Source organism: Helobdella robusta (genome assembly GCF_000326865.2).
Source record: "Helobdella robusta unplaced genomic scaffold HELROscaffold_27, whole genome shotgun sequence".
Taxonomy (NCBI): Eukaryota; Metazoa; Annelida; class Clitellata; order Rhynchobdellida; family Glossiphoniidae; genus Helobdella; species Helobdella robusta.
The window spans coordinates 902,367-923,346 of record NW_008704392.1 but is presented as its reverse complement, the minus strand read 5'-3'; the positions used below and the strand labels follow the sequence as shown (position 1 = coordinate 923,346).

Genomic DNA, 20,980 nt, shown 5'->3' with positions numbered 1-20,980 from the left:
ATTCCCCAACTTAAAATCTATGAACACGAACACAGACCACTCAAAAAAACGCCACGACAGATGTCAGAGAACGCTCAAATCGGCGTGAACGGCTTCGGCCGAATCGGTCGCCTAGTGACTCGCGTCGCGATCCGTCGCGGCTTCAACGTGAATGCCATCAACGACCCGTTCATAGACGTCGACTACATGGTCTACATGTTCAAATACGACACAGTTCACGGTCGTTGGCCCGGTACGGTCAAAGCCAAGGACGGTAAACTTATTATCGATGGAAAAACTATTGAGGTTACTAATGAGAAAGATCCGGCTAAGATTATGTGGAGGAGTTCCAATGTGGATATTGTGGTTGAGTCGACAGGTGTTTTTACCACTTTGGATAAGGCCAACCAGCATCTGATTGGTGGAGCAAGAAAGGTAGGTGGTCGGTTTTATTGGGGATAAATTGATCTCAAGACAGCAATTAAATTACGTTTATACTTAACAGTGAATTTAATTATTTAATTTTCCATTTTAATATTTAAAAACATCAGCAAATGATTGCAATAGCAAAATGTTTAAAAAACAACAAAATAAGAATCAAACATTTCAGACACCACAAACAATCAATCTTTCGTTCGTCCCTACTAAGGTGATCATAACGGCGCCATCTGCAGACGCCCCGATGTTTGTGATGGGTGTCAATGAACACACGTACGACACCAGCTATAACATCGTCAGCAACGCAAGCTGTACGACCAACTGCCTGGCCCCCATCGCCAAAATCATCGACGAAAACTTCGGCATCGTTGAGGCTCTGATGACCACGGTACACTCGTACACGGCCACTCAAAAGGTTGTGGATGGTCCCTCAAATAAAGACTGGAGAGGTGGGCGACATGCGGCTATGAACATCATTCCATCTTCCACCGGTGCGGCTAAAGCTGTAGGTAAGGTGATTCCATCTCTGAATGGAAAAGTTACCGGAATCGCATTTCGAGTTCCAACACCGAATGTCTCAGTTGTCGATTTGACGTGCAAAGTTGAGAAAGAATGTACGTACGAAGAGATCAAAGAGGTCGTCAAAAAGGCCAGCCAGAGTCCCGAGTGGAAAGGAATTCTTGGCTACACCGAGGACGAAGTGGTCTCCTCCGATTTTACTACTACCACATTCAGTTCAGTTTTCGATGCAAAAGCCGGTTTAGGACTCAACAGAACGTTCTTCAAAATTGTGGCTTGGTACGATAATGAGTACGGCTACAGTAACAGGGTTGTCGATCTGGCTAAATATTTGGTCGACCAAGGCCTTTGAGATAGTAAAAATGAAAACTGTATGAAAATTGGAACAGGAAAGAAGGGCTGATTTTTGTTTAAGTGCCATGAATCATTTTAAAAGAAAATTTTTTAATTTTCGATCGTTTTTCTTACTTTTCTTATTTTCAAAATTTTCGATTTTTTTATTTTACTTTTTGTTATATGTTCTTCAAAAATTTAAAGTAATCAAAGTTGATTCAACGCCCGTTAAAAAGTTATTTCTCCATTTAATCTCATAAAAGAGCTACATAGAATGAGTTTTTCATTTAAAATTAAAGAATAAATAACGTCAAAATTGTTTTAAATAATATTATTTAATAATATAAATAGTAAATAAATAAATATTAGTAATAATAAAATAAATTTTTATAAACTTTGAAGAATATTTTCAGTAGCATTTGTACGCGTAGCGATTGTTTCGAAATTTAGTATTTATGTGCGTGTGTGTTACCAGATGTAACTTTTAAAATTTTCCTAAATCATAATTATATTCATAGAAAATATATAATTATATTTAATTATAGCATAATAATTATTTTTTAAATAATTTTTAATAGTTCGTAATTCGCGATTTTAACATTTTAATAAATGTTCGCCTGTCTCGGTTGCACTATTTTCTTAAAAAGATATTTAACCTTTAAAATTTTTATTTTAAAACCGTTTAATTTTTGTAATAAAAATTTTAAAAAACTTAATTTTCCATTAATAAAATGTGTAATAACATCACATCGATAAGAATTTAGCACAATTTTGGTTTGACAAATACAATGAAACCATCGCCCTCCAGATCATAATTAGATAGTTTCACAGTTTGAGTGCCCTAATTTTTACTTTTATCAATACACTCTTACATTTTACATCTATCAATACTTACGAAGATACCCTCTTTGCAAATGCTACTGAAAATATTCTTACAAGTTTATAAAGATACATCATGTTTTTCCTTATAACCATGCAACCGAACAATTTTATTTATACACTAATTTCTTCCCTATGAAGATTTCATTACATATTTTCTTAGGCTACATTTCTCAAAGATACATTTCTTACATTGGGTGGTCTGTACATTTTTTTACTAGCCAAGGCCTCGTGAAACAAATCCGTGCTGTGAAAGAGAATCAAACAATTTGCAGTTTTTTTTTTATCGTCAGCGTGTTGAAGAAATCGGAATTAAAACTACATAGATGGATTTTTAACGCGCACCTTTCTGTTTACACACATACACGCAAACACACACACGCAAGCACACACACACAAGCACATACACGAACATACATATACTCAAGCACACACAAGCCCATATATAATCAATATATGTTTTTAAACTGTTGTTAGTGTATACTTATCGTATCCATGATATGCATGCAATGTTTTATGCCATCTAGTCTTAATTTATTGCTTTAATATCCATGACTGACAAATTTTCATCTATTTCCTGTTGATCTGTAGGCTCAAATAATGTTTAAAAGAACCAAATTAGTCACGTTTCGATAAAGTAATGTTTGGAGCAATCCAAATTGGTTTTATTTTGATCATATTAGTAGGAAAAGTAGTTAGCTTGAAGTGTTTCCAGCCAAGAAGAAACGTATTCCAAATCTCAAGCAACTTAACCTCGGATGAGAATCCCCTACCTGCTGCTGGCTGCAGTCTTTGTGGCCAGTTAATTGAAGACGATTCAACAGTTTTTCAGATTTTGACATTCAATATGACAGCAGCAGCGGCAATAGCAGCAACAACGGCAGCAGCAGAAGAAGTAGCATCAGCAGCGGCAGCAGTAGAGTTCGACAACAACGTGTTTTATGTTCGAATGGAATGTACGCTGATATGTGCATCTGATATCAAATGTGTTGGGTTTAATTTGAGAATATTTTCCACTGGTTCTACCTTCCAATGTCAAATGTTCTCAGAGAGCTCTCAGTTGTATATCGCAGATGATTTTTGCGTCTATTACGAAGTAATGTTTGTTGGTTTATTCGTTCGATTGTTTGTTTGTTCGTTTACGTTCGTTCGTATGTTTGTTCGTTCGTTCGTTCGTTTGATTTTAACTTGTTTTTCGTTTGTTATGAAGCTGTTGAAAACAACATTTCATCATTTGAAAATATTTTTTAGACAGCTACGACCCAGCCAGCTGAAAAAATACCAGGTTGATATAATAAAAATTATATTGAAAATTTTGTTTAAAGACGTCTGTTTCTGATTTGCAGTGGCCAGGTTCGAATGCACATAGATACCGGTCTACAGAAGGCAACATGTGAAAACACAATTTTCACGCGTATATGTTTCAGAACGGTTTGCATGTGTGCGTGCGTGTGTATGTTTGTTTGTGTGTGTGTGTGTGTGTGTGTGTGTGTGTGTGTGTTTGTGTGTGTCTCTTTCATTGATGTATACTAACTTAAAAAACCATTTTAATGTAAATTCTTCCTGGAAATACAAATTTTTTTCAAAGATTTACATCCAAGGAATTCTGAATTTTGTTCAGAATATTCCACTAAGAACCAGTACTTTGTTAGTATTTATAATAAGTACGGTTTAATTTTATTTTGAAATGTCTTTTGGAAAATCTGTCATCCTTATTTGTGAAACTATCGTTCAACATCATAGTTTTAAATTTTCATACTTCAAACACTTTAGATAATAATTTGCCGCAAGTAAAAAAAAATTTGAAAAGAAATTTTTTTTAATTTAAATAAGGAACTAAGTAAATTCTGGAGAAGCATGTTACTATCTCAATCAATTAATCAATTCTCCACGCAAGCATTCAACTAAAACATTCCCAAGACACACAAACAAACACACACACAAACACAAACAAACACACACTAACACATACACACACTCGAGCACACGTTTGCAATAACAGACATAGCCTAACAAAAGGAGTGACTTTGAATGTAACATTAACGAATATGACATTAACATAAACGACTTGCTCACTACATTAATCGATACTATACTATCCGAAGTAATTCAGAAAAAAACACATGAGAAATAAGATACTCTTACGAAATATTACATCAAAACTACTTAGTCAATATTTCCGAGAACAATGGAAGCTTAAAAAACAATTTCTTTTCGTCTTTAAAACATGCTATCACGGAATCTCCATTCATATGTAATGAATATATATATTGATTTGTTGCTGTAATTATCAATGTGCTTGAATGAAAATCTAAAAAAACCTCAAGCGCACACACACACACACACACACACACACACATATATATATATATACGCATGAACACGTACACACACGCACGCACACACACACATACAATAGCTACACATGGAATCATTGTTCATTACAGCATGAATAATAGATATCTGCAACCATGAGAAATATTATTGACGGAATTTTACGAATAAAAATTTGGGAAACATACCAAACTAATTTTTTATCTACTTGCTCAATTTATTTTTTTACTTCAGGTGATTCAGAGAAGGATGGATGGCTCTGAAAACTTCTTCAGAAATTGGGAGGATTACAAGAATGGATTTGGTGATCCGTGCAAAGAATTTTGGATTGGTTAGTTTGGCAACCACTCGAGAATTATAACTGTTTTAAAAGTGTCGAAGTGGTTTAAGATTTTGTTAGGGGGGGTTTTAAGACCTTGTTGAGGGGTTAAGATTTTGTTAGGGAGGGGGTTAAGATTTTGTTGCAGAGCCTTACAACAAAACTCGACAATCTAAACATTGAAATTTGATTTACAATTATCAGGGAATGACAACCTGTACCGTTTAACGTCGAGAAACAGCTACAAACTGGTGGTCGTGTTGGCCGATTTCGAGCGAAATGTGGCCTGTGCGGCTTACGATTCATTCAATGTTGGCTCGCCGGCGTCTAACTACACCCTGAATATCGGAAAATATATCGGGACAGCGGGTACACAAACTTTTTTCAGAAGTGAACAACAGACGGAATCATGATTAATATGTAATTTTCTTACAGGTGACTCACTAGCTGGCCACAATGGGATGCAGTTTTCAACGTATGATAGAGACAACGACCATGAAAGTTACAGTTGTGCGGCCTATTTCCAAGGCGCTTGGTGGTACAATAGATGTCACCTTTCCAACCTGAATGGCAGGTACCTAAGTGGATTCTACAACACATCATATGCTAATGGCATCAATTGGAAGACGTTTCGCGGTTTTTATTATTCTCTCGCATTTACTGAGATGAGAATTGAATTAATTTAACTCTAGGTGTACAAAACTATAAATGAGTAATTTTACATCAGCAAGCTTTTCTCAACTCTGCCTGATTTATAACTAACAATTCCCAAATGTAGTTGCTTTTAAATGAATTCTGTTTTTATAGTTTGTAATATGTAACTGCAGTTTGAATTTATTAGTGATATAAAAACTACAAAGACTACGAAAAAATTTCAATCAACTTTTAGTTTCCTAACAATTGTTTTGCTGACGAAAGATGATAAAAAGCAAAAATATCAATTCAATTAAATCGGTTGCGATAATGTCAAGATTAACACAAATGTCACTAAACAAATTGTATATATCATACGTATATAACAAAGTAAATTATACATATAAGGCGTCTGGTTCTGCTGTTGTAGTTACCTGGTTTGAATGCTAACAAACCCCATTTTGCTCATCTACTTGCATGTGCAAAGCGTGACTTGTATATATAGTACTGATGATTTACACGTATTTATATATATGTGTGTGTGTGTGTGTGTGTGTGTGTGTGTGTGTGTGTGTGTGTGTGTGTGTGTGTGTGTGTGTGTGTGGTGTTGATGTTTAAGAAGAATGTTTAGGGTAGAGATAGAATTATTACAAATATGAAATATACATAAACTAAATAAGTTACATAAAACCATGGATACATATAATACCCATCCACGCATAAAACCTGTATTGGTATATTGGTGTTCCATACATTTAAACTGTTGACCGAAAATTGTGGCTAACTTATCGTAACAATAAACAATCGCACGTGGTTGTTCGTCTCGTTTTTACTGTTTAATATTAAATTAATATTAATCATTTTAGACAAAAAATGGCTCGCAGAAAGCATCGGCCGGTAAATAATTCATCATTTTAAATATTTCAATTGATAAGTTAAAAAATTTTTTTAATATGTCTTTTGGTTTTGGTGGTTGATTTGATTTGAATTTGTTTGACTGATCAGCATCTGATGTTGATGATTGAAATTAAATTAATAAAGTTACTCCTCTATAATCTATAATGTAATTAGTTAGAATATCGCAAGGATCTACCTTCCGCACTTTGATGATTTTAGTAATTAGTAATAAATAATTTTGTAATTTTTGCCAGAGAAAAGGTAAATCGGCTAAGAAGGCCAAGGCAGCCACGGCCAACGCTGACGAAGAGTTTGCCAAAAATCCCCATAGTTTCATTTTTAATAGGAATCGAGTAGGCAGGAATGTGACTCGACTAATAAAAGATATGAGGAAAGTTATGGAGCCCTACACTGCTACTAAATTGAAGGTTTGTAGCCAATTAGTTATTTCATTTGAACATTCAAATTCATGTAATTTTTCATTTTACCATTTCACTTGTATCCTGATTTTAGTATTTTAGATGATGTTGATTTAATATTAATTAAATGTGTGAAGTTAGCAATTATTAAACAAATATAATAAAATAATCAAGTTAATTTTATTAGTGGTTGATTTATATATTTTTTACTAATTTTTGTAAAAAAAAAAAAAACTGGACACAAACAGGCCAGAAAAAAAAACCAGCTGAAAGATTTTATAAGCGTAGCTAGCATTTACAACGTCACACATCTTGTGATGTTCACAAAAACGAAGTTGGGCGTATACATGAAAATAGCCAGAGTTCCCCACGGCCCCACTATTTCGTTTAAAGTCGAGTCGTACTCACTTGCAAAGGATATCGTTTCCTCGTTAAAAAAACCGCATTCTGAATCTAAACAATTTTTGCACCATCCATTATTGGTTATGAACAACTTTGGAGGTGAGGCTCTCAACCACAAGATCATATCCTCCATGTTTCAAAATTTGTTCCCATCCATTCACATCAATAAGGTCTGGTTTCTGTTTTCAATTCTCAATATTCTCATCTTATCGGCATTTATTGCAAGTTATGTTTTGATTTTGGGAATGGCATGTCGTTTTTAGGATGATTTCTACTCGATTTTTATTTTACAATTTATTTATTCTAATAACTTCAACAAAATCGTATTACTGTATCACCCTTAACTTCAACTTAACTACATCACAACAACAAAAACAACAGCCATCATCAAAATGACACATTACATCAACCACCGACAACAACACCAAAAACTACGCTTAACAGGCTCGACTAAACGACTACAAACGATGTGTCGTCCTAAGTTACAATTCAGAAGAAGAGACAATAGATTTTAGGCATTAGTAAGTTGCAATTTTTAATACTCTACCATTCGTACCTAGACATGTATGTATGTATGTGTGTGCTTATGTATGTTTGTATGTATACAGGCAGTATGTTTGTATGTATGCAGGCAGTATGTTTGTATGTATACAGGTAGTATGTATGTATGTATGTATGCATATTTTACCACCCAGTAACATTCATGTCGTCCCAACTGGCCTAAGCAAGCCAGTGAAAAAATTGATAAAACCAAAGATACCAGATCTCTCGTCATACGTTGACATCAGTGATTTCGTTCTCAAGTATGTTTTTAATTATTTTTATTACTACTTTTAATCAATTTATGACGTAATGATGGCTATAGCATGATAATAAAAGTGACCATATGATGATGTTAGTACGATATGATTAATGGCTGTACTGATAACATATTTTTACTATTTCTTCAAAAACTTTTCATCAAGCTATAGCTTTTGTGATGGTGTGTGCGTGCGTGTGTGTATGCTTGTATGTATGTATGTACCTATCTATATTTATAATCTTTTTCCCCCCAGAAGTGGCAATCTGTCGGAGAGTGAGGCCGAGCAAGACGGTCCGGCCAATGAAGTTGTTCTGCCGCAGTTTGTGTCCGGTAGGGGGAACATCCCCTCGAGTAAAAGTGCAGTTAGGTTGTTATATTTTTTGTTTCTCTGCTGATTGCTACGTCATTGAGAAAGTAGAAATGTGTTTGTATGTGTGTGCGTGTGTGTGTGTGCGTGTGTGTGTGTGTGTGTGTGTGTGTGCGTGCGTGTGGTAATTGTAATAGAAAAATGTGTATGTAATAATTTGTTTGTCAACAGGTTGACAGAGATAGGTCCACGCCTAACGCTGAAACTGTTGAAGATACACGAGGGTCTGAGCAGCGGTGAGGTTCTGTACCATCGGTTCAGGGCCGGCCCTATCAATCCTCCCCCAAAGAAAAAAGCTAAATTAACTCTGGACAATGATGATGATGATAAAAAGAGTAATGATGATGATATGAAAGGTGCTGGTAATGATGTTAAAGATGACGACGACGATGATGATATGAACGTTGATAATTACGATGATGGTGGTGATGATGACGCGAAAGACGATGACGACAACGATGCAGACGTTTTCAATGATAGTGGTGATGATGATGATAAAGAAGAGGATGATGAGGATGATGCAGAAATGGAAACTGGCGGTAGTGATGACGATGATTAGTAAATTTTTTCCATTTATTTTTTTTTTGACAATGTATTATATTTTAAATTTGTGCATTAAGAGTTCGTGTATTTTATGCAATAGGCGGTAAATTATAAATATTTAATTGTATAAAACTATTCATCTGCGGTCACGCACATATTTAAAGAAATTATGATAACATACTATAATATAATGATAAACTATAACAACAATAAACTATAATAATAATAAACTATAACAAAGGAAAATCATACTGAATGTACCAATCAGTCGTGGTGATGTGAGTAAGAAAATGCAAAAATAGACCTGTATTATGATATATATATATTCATATATGCTTATTCTATGGATATATATGTATGTGCAAATATATAACATATATATAGTATATAAATCAATAATTCTTAACATAAATATAGGCTATGATGTTACTATACATACATGATTCATCACTATTGTTATTTTTCTACGTCTTCGAATACTATATAAACGAATAGGCCTTCTTCGGATATATGACATAACGGTTAAATGCTATTAGCGAAGTGTCTCTGGAGTGTAACTGTTAGATAAAATTGCTTATTAAAGGGTTTTCAGTAAATTAATAAATATATATATATCATATAGATACGTTTGAAATGTTTAAATTAAGTGTAAAGAGTTTAATGCTTGCCTTTTTGATGACTCTAGTACCAGCTCATTCACGAGGTTCGCTAATTCTGATTTTTAGTTTATTCAAGAGAATATTTTTATTATTTTGTAATTTCGTCTGTAATTCTGTCGGTAAATCAGTAAGTATGTCGGTAATTAAATTTGCAATTCATATAGTGGGACAGTAGTCTAGTTTTTGATCAAAGAGAAATCATTTCTATTCATCACGACATGTAGCTGCTACGTGTTAAATTTTCAATAAATATTTGTACAACATCACGATTATTGCTATAAAGCTGTTCGAGTATAAATGAAGTTGCACGCATCTGAATGTGTTATTTATAATGTTTATTCATTGCTTTAGTACTTCTGTTTGTGTCTTTGTATATGTGTCTTCTGTATATGTTTGTGTTTGTACGTGTGTGTGTGTGTGTGTGTGTGTGGGTGCCAAATGTGTCAGTAATAGCTTCTATTCAATATTGTTACATTATTCATAGGTTGTCATTTTTAGAGAGAATTTTTAGAACGCAAAAAACAATGAAAATTTTCAGTTAAATATATCGTAATATGACATTAACAAAACTTAATGTGTTAATAAAACATGGTGTAACGGTAAAATGGTAACATAGTAAAATTTTAAAAATTTATCGAAACTTTCATGCAATTTGGACCAACCATATTAGTAACTAAATTACTATCATGAAGAATATAGGCGCGTATGTTACTACACAAACTGGTCCCAGTATAGAGGCGGATCTGGAATATTTTTTCCTGAGAACATCGATCCCACTTTATGCTCCCACATCGTTTTTGCCTTCTCTCAGCTGGTAGGCAATCAGCTGCTACCATTCGAATGGAATGACGAGTCGACGCCCTGGTCTAAAGGACTGTAAGTTTCTACACTCTTTACATTTTTCTTTTTCTTCTATTTTCTCTCTCTCCATCAAACAAGCGATAAATTAAACCATTTCACCAAAAAAACCAAAACTACTAATTTTAAATTCTCCACACAGCTACGAGCGGTTCATAGCGATAAAGAACCAGAACCCAACTCTGAAAGCGTTGCTAGCTGTAGGTGGATGGAACGCTGGCACTTCTGAAATGACCAAGATGTTGTCGTCCAGTGAAAATAGGAAAACTTTTATAATAAGTTGCATCGGCTTCCTGAGAGCCCACAACTTCGATGGGATTGATCTGGATTTTGAGTATCCCGGCAGTAGAGGAAGTCCTGTCGAGGACAAGCAAAGATTCTCTTCATTCCTTAGGGTTGGTTTTGAAAATTTTTCCAAATTTATCAAGTTTCTGGCTATAATTTTAAATATTAATTATTTCGTTAAGAACTTTTAGAAAAAAATAACGAAAGTTAACTTCGTGTTGAAATAATATCGTTTTGAAATGATTTTGTGAAGAATTTTTAGCAAAAAAATAGAAATATAATTCCATTTTCTTTATTTCGTTAGGAATTTAGAGCGAGCATCGAGGAAGATAGCCAACAATCGGGCAGGTCGAAACTACTACTCAGTGCAGCAATCGCAGCAGGCAAGGACAACATCGACAGGGGCTATGATATCTCCGAGTTGAACAAGTAAACCAGTCAATTAATTAATTAATTGATTAATTAATTAATCAATCAACCAATTAAAGGATTAATATAAATAATTTTGACAATTTCTTTCAAAATGATTCAGTCATTTGAATGATTTAAAATTTGATGCTATTCCAGCAACCTGGATTTCATGAACCTCATGTCTTACGATTACCACGGAGCTTGGGATACTGTCACAGGTCACAGTTCACCACTATATTCCACCCCTAACGATACGTGGTGCTTGGTGTGTTTCTTATTGGATTAGTTTAATCATTTCGTACAATTGAATTTGAAATAATTCTAATTACTTTTATCTGTTAATTATTGCATGTTACGTTATGTTATGTTACAAAATGTCTTTGAACGTTTTTAATTTTTTAATTAGTTCATTCATTCATTCTTCTCTTCATTCATTCATTCATCTGTATGTTCATTCATTCGAACAGTTAAGCCCTGAAAAACAAAACAAGATTAGAAAATATCAACATGAAATATTAACAAAAGTAAAAATACAAAAATGAATTTTCAAAATTTCTCTTCCAGGATTTCAGCGCCAAGTACTTGGTCTCGAAAGGAGTCGATCCACAAAAGTTGAACATAGGCATGGCTACATACGGAAGATGTTTCAGACTAAAAAACGACCAAAAAAACTCAATAGGCGATGACGTCATTGGGCCATGTGACGCAGGGATGTACACTAGGGAGGCCGGATTTCTAGCTTATTACGAGGTACTTGAGACGCAATTTTTTTACCTTAACCATCCTCAATTCGAACTTCATTAAATTCAGAAATTTTCTTGAAAGCCTTTCCTTAGAAATAAATTCTTTACAAAAACTCAGATTTGCAAATTGTTGAAAGAGCCAAAGACCATCTCCCACTGGTCAGACGTCCATCAAGCACCCTACCTTGTTAGTGGAGATACCTGGGTGGGCTACGATAATGAAGAAAGCTTGAAACTAAAAGTCGGTTTTATTTTATTTTTATTATGAATAATTTAAAATTATTTCTTATTCATAATTTCATTATTGTTATTATTATTGTTTTTACTATCTTTAGTAGTATTAGCAGCAGCAATAGTAGTAGTGTAGTAGCAGTAGTAGCAGCAATAGCAGCAGTAGCAGCAGTAGTAGCAATAGTAATTATAAAAGTAGTGAAGTTGATAGCAGTAAAATTAATCATAGAAGAATAGTAATATTTCTGACATCATCAACAACAACAACAACACCACCTTCCTCATCATTGTTATAAATCTAATGATAGTAGTTTTCAATTGAAGGTCGATTACTTGAAGGCCGGCAAATTCGGCGGTTGGATGGTATGGGAATTTTCTCTGGATGACTTTGGCGGAAGCTTCTGTGAAAGTAGAATAAAATATCCCCTACTGAAAGCGTTAAATGATGAACTAAATAGGTGGGAATCTTTTAGTTTTACTAAAAGTTTAACTACTTTTTGTACTAATCTCTCTGTAGTATTTATCAGAAGTATAAAAAACAATACTGTTTTTACTGTACAATACTGGAATAGTCGGAGATTTAACCATTACACCTACACATCATTTATAATTTAAAAATTGATTTTCGGCAACCAAATGAGTGAACTAATATACAATGATTTTTTCAATTCGCAGTTTATTGTCATTTTAAGATTTATAAAACTTAATTGGCCACCAAAATAAGTGAATTAAATAGACGAAATGTTAAAAGTTTCATTGTCCTAAGTGAATTTAAATACTTATAAACTAATTTTTTTTTCAAAAAGAGACTCAACAGAACAACAAAACCCTATAAATACAACTTCCAAATCCACTTCCAGTCCCAAAAAAATAGTCACAATTCCTCTCACAACAATACCTAAGACTAACAAAAAAGCTACTGCCACCAGAAAAACAACAGTTACTACTAAAACAACCACAACAACTACAACTACTACAACCACAACTACTAAAACTACCATCACAACTCGCATACGGCGTCCTAGAACAACAGCAAGAACAACAAGGAAAACAACGACAACTACAAAATCGAATGAAATTTTTAATGGTACAAATTGTGATACTCCAACTGACAATAATTTATCAATTCATTCATTCATTCATTCATTCATTCATTCATTCATTCATTCATTCATTCATTCATTCATTCATTCATTCATTCATTCATTCATTCATTCATTCATCCATCCATTCATTCACTCATTCATTCATTCATTCACCCAATTCATTCGTTAATACTTCAACCCATCTATCCATTCATCTATTCATTTCTAATTACAATAACTTTAAATAAACCAGCATGTTGTTATACTAATTTGGCCTATCAATCAATTAATTAGATATTTAATTAATCAATTAAGTAAACAACCAGCCAACCAATCAATTAATTAATCAATCAATCAATTAAATATTTAAATTATTAATCAAGTAACAAATTAATTAACTGCAGATTATAAACGTGTATGCTACTACACGAATTGGTCAAGATACCGCGGTGGCCTAGGTCAATTTTTCCCAGAGAACATCGACTCGAGTTTGTGCTCCCATGTCATTTTTGCATTTTCCAAACTAGAAAACAACAACCTGCTAGCAACCGACTGGGATGACGACACGCAAAATGGATTGTTAGATTTTCATCGAACATTTGTGAAATAAATCTTATAAAATTTACAAAAATTTATAACCAAAAAAAAATAAATTTTTCAAGATACAATCGTTTAATCGGCCTGAAAGCCATTAATCCGTCATTGAAAATCATGATGTCAGTTGGAGGCTGGAGTGCCGGAACAACCGAGATGACGAAGATGATCTCCACATCCCAAAACCGAAAATCCTTCATCGATAATTGCATAAACTTTCTAAGGGAGAGAAATTTTGACGGAATTGATCTGGATTTTGAAATCCCCGGAACTAGAGAGAGCCCGCCAGAGGATAAGCAAAAATTCGCGCTGTTTTTAACGGTCCGTTGGTTATGTAATATTAAAAATTTTATATTCATAATAAAATTTATTTCAGCATAAAATTTCATATTAACAAACTTAATTTTATATAAAAATTTACAAATAATAAATTCCAAAAGACTTCATTTTATATAAAATTCATAAATAAAACTCACTGAAACATCAATTTTAAACGAAATTTTCGATAATCTTCCAGGAATTTCGCCAAAATGTAAAGGACGAAAGCTTAAGAACTGGAAGGAGTGCGTTGTTACTATCAGCTGCAGTGGGATCATTCAAAAGTGACATAGACGCAGCTTACGATATTGACGCATTGAACCGGTAGGTTAAATTTTTTCATATCGAATTAATATTATTTTGAATAATAAAATATAAACAAATAAATTTTTATTTGCCTTTTCATTAAGTAATGAAACAATATTGAATTAATAAATAAATGTTCATTTATTTATTCATTCACTCATCTATCAATTTGTCCATTCGTTCGTGCATTTGTCGTTCATTCGCTCATTCATTCATTCAATCATTCATCCATTCAACTATCTTCTAATCGTTCATAAATAGTGACAATTCGTTAATTTCATATTTATTAATTAAATTTAAGAAATCTAAATTTAATTCTCCAAAACTCTTTCAGAAATCTGGATTTCGTTAACCTCATGTCATACAGTTTCCACGGGGATTGGGATACCGTAACGGGATTTAACACTCCGTTATACTCTGATCCTGGAGATTACCAATCCGTTGTTAGTGATTTTTTATAACATTAACAATAGTCCAATGGTCGAAGCGTCTGGTACTGCCTTTCACCGATCAAACGTTTAATGTATATTCAGGATTGGGCCGCTAAATATTACGTACAAAATGGGCTAGATCCCAAAAAGCTCATAATAGGAATGGCTACGTACAGTTTGTGTTACAAGTTGCAAGATTCGACGAGGTATTCGGTCGGTGATCCGGTCATCGGTCTGTGCGATCCCGGACCGATAACCGGTGAAACCGGATCGTTAGCCTATTTCGAGGTAGATCCTTGGTTTATTTTCACGAAATTGTTATTAAAAAATTACACTTTTTAGGTTTTGAAATTTTAAAATTTGATCTTAATAATTTCAAAAATTCATTCGTTCGTTCATACATTCGTTCGTAAGTTCATTCATTTATTCACTTGATTACATGTGTTTGTTCGTTTGTTCACTTATTCATTCATTCATTCATTCATTCATTCATTCATTCATTCACCCATTCATTCATCCATTCATTCATTCATTCATTCATTCATTCATTCATTCACTTGCTAAGGTTTGTCAGTTACTAAACGATCCGAACACAATAGTTCAATGGTCTGACGTGCATAAAGTCCCGTACTTAATCAATGGAAATAGATGGGTGTCATACGAAGATGAGGACAGTTTGAAAATTAAAGTCTGTGGAGATTCATTCTTTTAGAAATTCATCCATTCGATGATTCATTCACTTTTCCAATCATTTATTCATTCACTCGTGTAAATTATTTAACCACTTAATTAGTTAAGTTAGTCAGTTTAGTCACAGATGGTAAGAATTAATATAAATGTTTTATGCTTCTAGAATGTAATCAACTTTTACACGTAATCCTTCTTCAAAGGCCACATTACTTTAAAAAATTAAAAATATCAGACGGACTACATACGAAATAACGGCTTCGGTGGTTGGATGGTATGGGAGCTATCATACGATGATTTTTTGGGGTCGTTTTGTGGAGGGGGTCGCAAGTACCCCCTCATTTCCGCCCTCAGTAACGGTGTTATGGGCAGCAATACGACGTTAGTTTCACTTTTATTTAGCGGTAGCTTCTTTCACACTGAATCATTTTTTACCTTCTGACACTTATGAAAATTTATTTTTTTTTTGGTATTAAAATAAACTTGTTATTATTACCCATAACATTATATTACATATACTTATATTAAAATTTTCGTAATGAAAAATTCTTGTCCTACAAGGTCAATCCTAAATGACGATGAGCCACAGAAAACCACAGAGCAGCTACCAACCGCACAAACGCAGTCGTCGTCATCGTCAAGTCAGTTTTTTCTTAATTTTAATAATATCTTAAACACACAGACAGAAAGAGACAGATAAACAGAGATATACAGATTCATATGTAGACATATAGAGACACACAGATATACAAACAGATATATACTCATTTATACACTCACTCACTGTCACAAACACACACATTGATACACATACACACACAAACAAACAAACATATATACGAGCGCACACACACACACATGCACACACACACTTCCTTTCTCTCTTTCTCTCTCAAACACACACACACAAACACTTACACAAGCAAACACACATACACAAACACACACAGATCTTTGCGAAGGAAAGTCAGGTGACCTATTAGCACACCCAACAAACTGCGACCAATATATCGCCTGCTCTAACGGTGCCTCCTATACTATGAACTGCCCAGAACCGTTGTACTTCGATGACGATTTAAAGGTTTGCAATTGGCAAAGTGGGTTATCCACTGGCAGAAAACAAGAATGTAATATATCTTGAGTTATCTACCTCTTACTGCAGACAAATTTTTCGCTAGAGTAATTTTTTACATGAATTAGTTTTGCTAGCAAGAACTTTTTTTCATTTTTTTTACGAATGCCATTTTTCTTTTTTAAATTTTAAAATTTTATTTATATTTTTGAGAGTAAATGTTTGAAATTACAATTTTCACACACAGACGCACGCACACACACACACACACACACACACACACACACACACGTACGCACACATATATATATACACTAACACGCATTCCATCACAATTCTCTTTAATTCATCCATTCATAACTTTTAAAGGAAAGCGAATATCTTCAGTTATATGTGTTATAAGTTTTATATCTATTTATTTTTTAATTTAATTTATTCATATTTCAAATCTGTAATATTAATAATTATTTATGAATAATGGATTATAATAGTATAAATAATAATATAGATAAAAAAATTTTTCCTCTGACGTAGTCTTCTTGGCTAGAAAAAAAATCTATATGTGGTTTTTTTCATTCCTCTCTATAAGACATTTGATGCCATTGTTGAATAATTTTTTTATTTCATAAGTTTTTATAAAAATTAATTTTGAAGTTTAAGCTATAGAATTAATAAAATCATCCAAAAATCGGTTTCGTTAAAAAAATGATGTTGGAATGAATTGATAAAAAAAATGTCTTCATTGTCTAGTCAGCTAAACACACACCCATAGAGAAAGATACAGATACATACACAGAAGGTATAAACTTACACAAACATACACACACACACATATACAAAAAAAATGAGTTTTGGCAATTTAGAATGTTGCTATTATTATCATAACAATCATCATCCGTAATAAATTCTTTGTAGTAGAGACATCGGACCCGGCGGCAAATTTTTCCGTTTGATAAGTGGAAAAAATTTATTTGTCGGATTTGGATAAAGTGAGGAACGTTTCTTCTTTCTCCTACCAACATTTTGACAAGCCAAAAAATATCGTTCGTTGTAAGAGGGCCACATCAACTGGTTCTTATTTTGAGCTCTGCTGGCTTCGCTTAACGCATTTTTTCTGTGATTTTGAAGGCGTGCGACGTTACTACTGTTTCGGTTTGTTTCGACAATAGCTGAGTACGATGGTGGTCTGTGGTGGTGGGATTGGTCACCTTTTTCTACCGGGACTGAATAGTATAACTTGTTGTCCTCAATGTAGTAGTGTCTGTTGTTCGAGCTCCGACACAGACGGCGATTTCTTGTCCTGTGAGAGCGTTTGTCCCCGCCAACGAATGTTGCATTCCTTTTTGGACTCGAGGTTAATCTTTCGGTAAAGTAACTGCTTTCCAATTCTTTCATGCTTTTCGGCCCTTGGCATTTTCTGTGATTTTTCTTCTTGCTATTTCGGAATTCTTTGCAGTTGTCTGGACGTTCGGCTGGTAGGTCGAACAACTTTTTGTGAAAGGCGATTGGCACGCACTTGTCTTTGTTTTTTTCGAAGAATAATTTGCAGGCCTCCTTCACTGTCATGTCTCCCTCAATGGCTTCTGATGCTTTGGGCGGTTTATTTTTCCTATCTAGAGGATCACATACAACCGGCGGCATGTTTGGATTGTAATTTTTGCAGTGACTTTTTTGCAAGCATGGTTTGTTCATGACTGGCGGAGGTGTGAGTGAATACAAATTTGTGACGACGTTTTTCGAGCACACGCCGTACGATGGGTAGTTGGTTGTTGGACCAAGTAGATGGGTGGTTTTCAAAATTTCCTTGTCAACGTTGCTCTTATGAAACTCCATTTGCTTCTGCAGATGGAACTTGATATTATTTGGAAACTTTTGGTGCATGTTTGTTGTTGGAGAAGTGCACGGCGGAGAACGGCGAAGAAACAAGCTTGGGTCGTTAGAAATTGGGACTTGGGGAGAGCACGGGCTGTTACGAATTGGTTTCGGACATCGATAATCACCATCTCCGAGGAACGTTTGATTGTGGCCAATGCATGGTCGAGCTGGCTCTGCGCAAAATGGTTTCACTTCTTTATCTCGAACGGATTTTATGCAATCTGTGCACAAAGAGTTTTCGTTATAAACATTCGATCTAGCGCTATTTCGCGACGATTTTGAATCATTTCCAATTAATAACTTATTGCTAGTTGGTGATCTACTTCTGCTTTTCAGACCAGAACTCAAACTTTTTAAACTGGAACCAACAGCGGAATATACCTTAGTTGCTAAATTGCTAAATTCAGACAATTTTTTTGATCTCGACGACATTCGAGAGCCAGGCGAAACGCCGCCACTGACTGCTTCCACTTCTTCACTTCTGGAACTGTGCTTACTTGACGGTGACGCCGGAGAACTCAACTTCATGGAAAAGGCATGAGCAGCATTTTCTCTCAGCAAACCTCGAAGTATTTCGTTCTCTCTTTCCAAAACAGCAACTTCTTCATCGGATTTATCTTTCTGTCTCAAACCCGAACTACCCATCGCATCTATCATGTAAAATCTGTCACTGAAATTATTCCTGGAGTTCTCGGCAGTGTTTTTTCTTCTACGGTAGAGGAACAGCATACAACTGATTTCGTAGAAATAAACCAACCGAATAAAAATTTACTCAATTTTTTTTCTACTAATTTGTAAGGTAATTTGTAAGGTAAGTTAACAAAAGTTTCGCTGTCCAGCAATTTTAACTTTCAATTCAATCAATATACATACAATTAAGATTGAATTAAAAATTTATTTAAATTGTATACAATTAAAATCACATCATAATAGAAGCCAACCATGTGCATATTGCAATGAGGAGAATTGCAAGGAGGATAACAAGGAAGAAGTGATCCGTAAAACTCCACCAGCCTAAAATTTATTTGATTCTGATTCATCACATACTAGCAATTCTTCATTTTGAATTTCATTTCAAAATAATTAAAAACTAAAATTAAAATGTATGAAAAAATGAAAAATGACGAAAGAAAAATGATAGAACATAATTTTACTGCGGTCGCAGGTCAGTCCATAATAGCCGAACGGACAGTTGCAACCAAGCGATGTGACGGGGGTCGGGTTTGTGGAACTGTTTGATTTCCGTTTCTTCAGGCAGACTCCGCCATTCAAGCACAATCCAGGCACTTGCGAACATTCACAACTTTCGAAAAACATTTCTAAAACATTCCACATCCGAAAAAATACTTACAAATTACAAAAAGTCATCAAATGTTTTTTATCATTATTATTCTTTAAAAATCAGAATCTAACAGACGCAGAAACTGTTACAGCATGCAAGGCAGTAGTACAAAATTAAACGAATAAGTAAATAAATAAATAAAAAAATGAGAAAGAAAAATTAAAAAAAAAACTTACTCGACATTTTCTTTAAGAAAACCGAGTGTATCAACCCAACATAAAGTCCTCATTCGCTGCTCGCAAGACAACGGTGCGGAACAAGCGAAACCCTCATAATCGCCTCCAGCACATCTGACATTGCTGTAAGGCATGTTCGTTATGATGCAGACTCTGTACCTCGATTTGAAGCCATCGCTTCCACATGTGACACTGCACACTGACCATTCACTCCACGGTGACCAGGACAGGTTTGGAATTTCGAAATTTCTTTCTATCATTCTCGTTATGTGGTTCTCAATATTTGGAGGGAGAGAAAAGGCATTGGAGGCGATGGTTGTGAAGTTGTCTGGCAGTCCGTTTGATATTGGAAAAATTGCGCCAAATTTGAATTGGTATTCATTCTCGCTTGGGTTTTCTAAATCAACTTTCAATATCCCGACCGTTTTAACGCTCTGAAACCTTATAATCCTGTTGTTGCTCCAGTGAAAGTTGTTAATCGGAAAATCGTCAGATGTTGTGAGAGATTTTATAATGTTCGGATCAAACATGATTTGATAGATGTTGCGCTTATACTGGTACATGTTGGATAGCATGGAATGAACAGTCCATAGGTAGTGCACTGTTTGTCTGTCTGTCCACGCCGCCATGTCTCTGGTAATCCAGTTGTCCCATTTTATTAGGTCACTCATCAGCGATTCCATATGTTGAAACAACTTGTTGATTGATGATTTGTCTGCAATTTTACTTCCGATGTTCGGTAGAATTGGGTTTGTCTGTTGTTGTATCTCTTGTTGCGCTGGCTCTGAATCGAAAATGTTGGTTCTTTGTATTAGGGGGTTGTCTCTTTTTTGGAGTTTTCTTAAAAACCCAACCGACTTATTGCTAATTTTTACCGGTTCATTGACGATTTTGTGAACGTGATCTAGTAAATTAAACATCACCTTGAACTTTTCAAACAAAACAATATCTCTGTTGGCGTTGGTCTTTTCTTGGATTAGGATATCGTTCACATCTGACATTGTTTTGTTGAGCTCCACTAAAAAGAGCGAGGATGGGCTGGG

General features: G+C 34.5%; 4 protein-coding genes across 4 annotated transcripts; all 4 read left to right on the top strand.

The window, feature by feature from the left end:
- Positions 1 to 60: 60 nt before the first annotated feature.
- HELRODRAFT_173646 (hypothetical protein) lies at positions 61 to 1,288 on the top strand (the record flags this gene model as incomplete). The annotated part of the gene is made up of 2 exons (XM_009020254.1): positions 61 to 414; positions 629 to 1,288. 2 exons carry the CDS (start codon positions 61 to 63, stop codon positions 1,286 to 1,288), a joined length of 1,014 nt encoding a protein of 337 aa, XP_009018502.1.
- A 3,428-nt stretch (positions 1,289 to 4,716) lies between these two features.
- Positions 4,717 to 5,487, top strand: HELRODRAFT_80592 (hypothetical protein; the record flags this gene model as incomplete). The annotated part of the gene is made up of 3 exons (XM_009020253.1): positions 4,717 to 4,813; positions 5,006 to 5,170; positions 5,237 to 5,487. Coding segments are annotated over 3 exons (513 nt in total), but the record flags the coding sequence as incomplete, so codon positions are not given.
- A 771-nt stretch (positions 5,488 to 6,258) lies between these two features.
- On the top strand, positions 6,259 to 8,981 carry HELRODRAFT_100124 (hypothetical protein). Its single transcript, XM_009020252.1, has 8 exons — positions 6,259 to 6,331; positions 6,586 to 6,759; positions 6,999 to 7,322; positions 7,597 to 7,673; positions 7,848 to 7,955; positions 8,208 to 8,324; positions 8,493 to 8,722; positions 8,806 to 8,981. Exons 1-8 carry the CDS (start codon positions 6,308 to 6,310, stop codon positions 8,808 to 8,810), a joined length of 1,059 nt encoding a protein of 352 aa, XP_009018500.1. The 5' UTR covers positions 6,259 to 6,307; the 3' UTR covers positions 8,811 to 8,981.
- A 516-nt stretch (positions 8,982 to 9,497) lies between these two features.
- HELRODRAFT_173643 (hypothetical protein) lies at positions 9,498 to 17,157 on the top strand (the record flags this gene model as incomplete). The annotated part of the gene is made up of 18 exons (XM_009020251.1): positions 9,498 to 9,567; positions 10,216 to 10,399; positions 10,524 to 10,776; positions 10,971 to 11,095; positions 11,234 to 11,342; positions 11,642 to 11,827; positions 11,939 to 12,061; positions 12,376 to 12,460; positions 13,541 to 13,715; positions 13,799 to 14,051; positions 14,248 to 14,372; positions 14,689 to 14,797; positions 14,888 to 15,073; positions 15,351 to 15,473; positions 15,708 to 15,853; positions 16,034 to 16,113; positions 16,423 to 16,553; positions 17,134 to 17,157. The coding sequence occupies 18 exons, from the start codon at positions 9,498 to 9,500 to the stop codon at positions 17,155 to 17,157; spliced, it is 2,487 nt and encodes an 828-aa protein (XP_009018499.1).
- Between the last annotated feature and the right edge of the window lie 3,823 nt (positions 17,158 to 20,980).

Coding starts and splice junctions, on each gene's coding strand:
- HELRODRAFT_100124 (XM_009020252.1), top strand. CDS start 6,308: ATGGCTCGCAGAAAGCATCGGCCG. Junction 6,332..6,585: donor CTCGCAGAAAGCATCGGCCG/GTAAATAATTCA, acceptor AATTTTTGCCAG/AGAAAAGGTAAATCGGCTAA. Junction 8,325..8,492: donor AGTAAAAGTGCAGTTAGGTT/GTTATATTTTTT, acceptor GTTTGTCAACAG/GTTGACAGAGATAGGTCCAC.